Source organism: Anguilla rostrata, unplaced genomic scaffold, assembly GCF_018555375.3.
Source record: "Anguilla rostrata isolate EN2019 unplaced genomic scaffold, ASM1855537v3 scaf1219, whole genome shotgun sequence".
Lineage (NCBI taxonomy): Eukaryota > Metazoa > Chordata > Actinopteri > Anguilliformes > Anguillidae > Anguilla > Anguilla rostrata.
The window spans coordinates 1-5,708 of NW_026986541.1; the positions used below are offsets into that span (position 1 = coordinate 1).

The following is a 5,708-nucleotide window of genomic DNA, read 5'->3' on the forward strand; positions in this document are numbered from 1 at the left end:
GGGTTTTTTATTTTTATTTTATAAGTTGTTTATTTTAGTTTTTTACTTTAGCTAAATAAAAAATCAGTTAATATATGTGCATTTATTGAACAACTCACCAAAGAATAAACATTGTTTTCTACCTACAATAACTCAAAATGATGTGTTTTACTTCAGAAATAACGTGACTTTCCTCGAAATAGCTTCCTTCGGCTTTAATTCAACTTAAAAAAATTATTTCAAGTCTATACAGTCATTTTTCAAAGTAAGAGGTAGAGAGGAGGAGGGCTAATGAAATTCAGAGAAATCTTATCTTTTTAAGTTTTTTAAAAAACACAGGTAGTTTAATAATTTTAGTCAGTAGTGCAAGTAAAATAAGCACTATAGTTTTTAGAAAAATGGTAAAAAAGAGGGAGTGACGCTTAGATGTGCGGGGCTAAATAAACATATTTTGTGACAAGAAGGTTATTCCCAGTGAGAAATTGCAAAGAGGCTTAAGATTTCTAAGTGAAATGTTCAGTACTTGATCAGACCAGACGGTCCTAGCTGATGGGCAGTAATGTTAAAAGGAGAAGACCCGCAAGATCAAAAGGCAGAAGAAAAATATCTTGTGTTGTCTAGCAAAGGAAACTGCTGTAAAACTGCAACACAACCACAGTATGAATTCACTGCAACTAGTGAGAAACCAGGTTTCCTGACTCTCACGTTAACCTTCTTCCTACACATACATACATACATACACACACACACACACACACACAAACAGTACATATATGTTATCTTTACTGCCAAGTGGCCACAATGAGAGCATATGACATACACTAGAGTTTTTCCGAAAATTTTATCTCAAACCTGTCCTGAACCTGGGGAACCTTGTGGAGGCCTTTATATGCACATAAAAGAACCTTTTTCCAGCATAGACAATCTATTGAACTTTGGTTTGCAAATAATTAAAACCCCAACAAGATTTTCTTAGTTCATCAAGAGATTCCACTTATAACGGGAAGCCTATTGGATCAGAAACTTATACACCCTGTCGGCTCAATCTTGAGAAGGATTATTCTATATTTGTGTGAAAAACTAGTATTTAGAGCTGGAATTATTTTTTTCTCCTCCTCACTGTCCAAGTGATGTTTCATTTTCCTTCAGTGATAATTAATTAATACACTGTATGCTTTGCTGTTTTAGGCAAGGATCAGTGATTGTGGACGCTGTGCTGGTGTTCAATAACATAAACACTGTCCCTGGAACCAGCGATGTGGCAACGACCTTAAAAAACGCTGCCTCCTCAGACTCTGGCTTAAATCTCCCTATAGACCCCGCTAGCATAGTGGTTTCAGGTAAGACATTACAATTAAACATTTACAATGAATTTCAATTGAATGCAACATTTGATTCTGCTGTACTATAACATCTGGTTACTTGCAGTGGCTACTCAGACTACTGCAGAAGCTACAACACCTACGGTAACTACAGAACATGGCCTCCAGACTACGGAACACTCAAGTCAGACTGCGCAAACAACTGTGGGACAAGCTGGTCAGACTGCATCAGCAACTGCAGGAGCCACTACAACGTCAAATATAAGCCCTTTAACATTGACCTCTGACTCTACCACATCACCATCGATTCTTGTAACCTCAACCAAGGAAACAGCAAAGGTCACTACACAACCTGAAACAACTACAAAACATGGAACATTGAGGACAAACCCCACAAGAACTTCTCAACCTGCAACAGCAACCACAAACCTTTTTCCATTGATGACAAAGAGTACAACATTGATGACGGACTCTGCATCATCAAACACAAGACTTGGAACATCAACCACAATCACTGGATTGCTCAGTATCTACCAACCCACATCGACCGATATCCCTCAGACATCAACCACAAACCCTACAACACTGACCCTAAGCTCTACCACACTGGCAGAGAGCCCAACTGTAGCAGTCTCTGATGCTATGACATCTGAATCAAGTTCTGTAAAATCAACTAAAACAACTGGAATGTTCACGACAAGCTTTGCAACAGGAACTGCAAATCCTGAATCATCGGCCACAAACCCCATGACCACAGTGACACTACCTAAAATATCAACCACAGCCTCTGTATCATCAATAACAAGCCCTGTAACATCAACGGCAAAGCTTGAAACATTGACCACAAATTCTGCAACACTGACTATAAACCCTGTAACACCAACCTCTCTCCCAGACACATCCATATTAAGTCCTGTAACATCATCTACAACGTTCATGACAAAGTCTGCAACATTGAGTACCAACACTGAAATGGTGACCACAAACCGTATGTCAACATCTCTCAAGAACACTCCTACTTTCTCTACAAACATTGCAACAGTGACTGAAATCCCGACAACACAGACTAGGAACCCAGCAACACTGACCCAAAGGCCGACAACACCTACCATAAGCCAAACTGTATTAGTCTCTGATGACGTGACATCCCAATCAAGTCTTGCAACATCAACTATCAAATTTCCATCATCAACTACAAACTCTGATATAGTGACTTCAATCCCTGAAATATCAACAACAAACTTCCAAACGCAAACAGCAGAAACTAAAATATCAACCCGAGACTTAGCAGTATCAATAACAAGTCCTGTAACCTCAGCCAGAATGTCTTCAGCATTGACTTCAAAAACTGATACCTTGACCACAGAACCTGCAATGTCAAATATAAGCCCTTTAACATTGACCTCTGACTCTACCACATCACCATCGATTCTTGTAACCTCAACCAAGGAAACAGCAAAGGTCACTACACAACCTGAAACAACTACAAAACATGGAACATTGAGGACAAACCCCACAAGAACTTCTCAACCTGCAACAGAAACCACAAGCCCTTTTCCATTGATGACAAAGAGTACAACATTGATGACGGACTCTGCATCATCAAACACAAGACTTGGAACATCAACCACAATCACTGGATTGCTCAGTATCTACCAACCCACATCGACCGATATCCCTCAGACATCAACCACAAACCCTACAACACTGACCCTAAGCTCTACCACACTGGCAGAGAGCCCAACTGTAGCAGTCTCTGATGCTATGACATCTGAATCAAGTTCTGTAAAATCAACTAAAACAACTGGAATGTTCACGACAAGCTTTGCAACAGGAACTGCAAATCCTGAATCATCGGCCACAAACCCCATGACCACAGTGACACTACCTAAAATATCAACCACAGCCTCTGTATCATCAATAACAAGCCCTGTAACATCAACGACAAAGCTTGAAACATTGACCACAAATTCTGCAACATTGACTGTAAACACTCGAGCACCAACCTCTCTCCCAGACACATCCATATTAAGTCCTGCAACATCATCTACAACGTCCATGACAAAGTCTGCAACATTGAGTACCAACACTGAAATGGTGACCACAAACCGTATGTCAACATCTCTCAGAAACACTCCTACTTTCTCTACAAACATTGCAACAGTGACTGAAATCCCGACAACACAGACTAGGAAACCAGCAACACTGACCCAAAGGCCGACAACACCTACCATAAGCCAAACTGTATTAGTCTCTGATGACGTGACATCCCAATCAAGTCTTGCAACATCAACTATCAAATTTCCATCATCAACTACAAACTCTGATATAGTGACTTCAATCCCTGAAATATCAACAACAAACTTGCAAACACAAACAGCAGAAACTAAAATATCAACCCGAGACTTAGCAGTATCAACAAGTCCTGTAACCTCAGCCAGAATGTCTTCAGCATTAATCACAAACACTGCTACCTTGAGCACAGAACCTACAATGTCAGCATCCTCAGCGAACCCCATTACACCAATGACAATACCTGTTACAGCAACCACAGACTCTTCAGCACAAACCATCAGTGATGCTCCATTATACATAAGTCCTACATTGACTACAAGCCTTACAATGACTTCCAAAAGCCATAAAATGTCCACCACAATGCTTGCAACAGTGACCCAGACCCCAGCAGAGGGACCACAGTTATTGTTGGAATTTACACTGGATCTGGAGTTTGCAACGGTCCTCACAGATTCCTCCTCAACACAGTACATACATTTGAAAAATCAAGTTGAAGAGCAGGTGATGTTCATTTTTTATCTTCTATAAAGTTACCATGGGTGCTATAAGTATCAGCATGGTTACCAGTAGTTAAACTTATTTGGCGAGAGTGTAGCTTCACTTTCACTTGCCTACATTCTTCCACCTGTCTTTACTTTTGTTCTTTTCTACTCTTTTCTTCTTCTTTCCTGTATTATCCATTGTTGTCCAGTGTATGTTATATTTACTGAACATAGTATTCTTCAACCAAAAATGAAATAGTTGGAATATGGTCTTGTCTTCCTTAAAGACTCAAATATCTCTTTATATTTCTAGCTGGATTCCATCTATAAAAAGCAGTATGGGGACACATTTGATCACACTGAGGTCCAGCGTTTTAGGTAAGTCGTCAACATGTTCTTGTGATGAAATCATATAGCACAACCGAAGGTATCAAACACCTGTGGGTTTTTATTTTTATTTTATAAGTTGTTTATTTTAGTTTTTACTTTAGCTAAATAAAAATCAGTTAATATAGTGCATTTATTGAACAACTCACCAAAGAATAAACATTGTTTTCTACCTACAATAACTCAAAATGATGGTTTTACTTCAGAAATAACGTGACTTTCCTCGAAATAGCTTCATCGCTTAATTCAACTTAAAAATTATTTCAAGTCTATACAGTCATTTTTCAAAGTAAGAGGTAGAGAGGGGAGAGGGTAATGAAATTCGAGAAATCTTATCTTTCTTAAGTTTTTTAAAAACACAGGTAGTTTAATAATTTTAGTCAGTAGTGCAAGTAAAATAAGCACTATAGTTTTTAGAAAAATGGTAAAAGAGGAGTACGCTTAGATGTGCGGGCTAAATAAACATATTTTGTGACAAGAAGGTTATTCCCAGTGAGAAATTGCAAAGAGGCTTAAGATTTCCAAGTGAAATGTTCAGTACTTGATCAGACCAGACGGTCCTAGCTGATGGGCAGTCATGTTAACAGGAGAAGAGCCGCAAGATCAAAGGCAGAAGAAAAATATCTTGTGTTGTCTAGCAAAGGAACTGCTGTAAAACTGCAACACAACCACAGTATGAATTCACTGCAACTAGTGAGAACAGGTTTCCTGACTCTCACGTTAACCTTCTTCCTCCATACATACATACATACACACACTCCACACACACACACACACACACACACACCCAGTACATATATGTTATCTTTACTGCCAAGTGGCCACAATGAGAGCATATGACATACACTAGAGTTTTTCGAAAATTTTATCTCAAACCTGTCCTGAACCTGGGAACCTTGTGGAGGCCTTTATATGCACATAAAGAACCTTTTTCCAGCATAGACAATCTATTGAACTTTGGTTTGCAAATAATTAAAACCCCAACAAGATTTTCTTAGTTCATCAGAGATTCCACTTATAACGGGAAGCCTATTGGATCAGAAACTTATACACCCTGTCAGCTCAATCTTGAGAAGGATTATTCTATATTTTGTGAAAACTAGTATTTAGAGCTGGAATTATTTTTTCTCCTCCTCACTGTCCAAGTGATGTTTCATTTTCCTTAGTAAATTTAATTATACACTGTATGCTTTGTTTTAGGCAAAGGGTCAGTGATTGTGGACCTGTGCTGGTTTCAATAACA

The 5,708-nt window shown here is 38.8% G+C and overlaps 1 protein-coding gene across 1 annotated transcript; it reads left to right on the plus strand.

The window, feature by feature from the left end:
• Nucleotides 1-1,143: 1,143 nt before the first annotated feature.
• LOC135247314 (mucin-2-like) lies at nucleotides 1,144-4,456 on the plus strand (the record flags this gene model as incomplete). Its single annotated transcript, XM_064320614.1, has 3 exons — nucleotides 1,144-1,319; nucleotides 1,408-4,097; nucleotides 4,392-4,456. Coding segments are annotated over exons 1-3 (2,924 nt in total), but the record flags the coding sequence as incomplete, so codon positions are not given.
• Nucleotides 4,457-5,708: the final 1,252 nt, after the last annotated feature.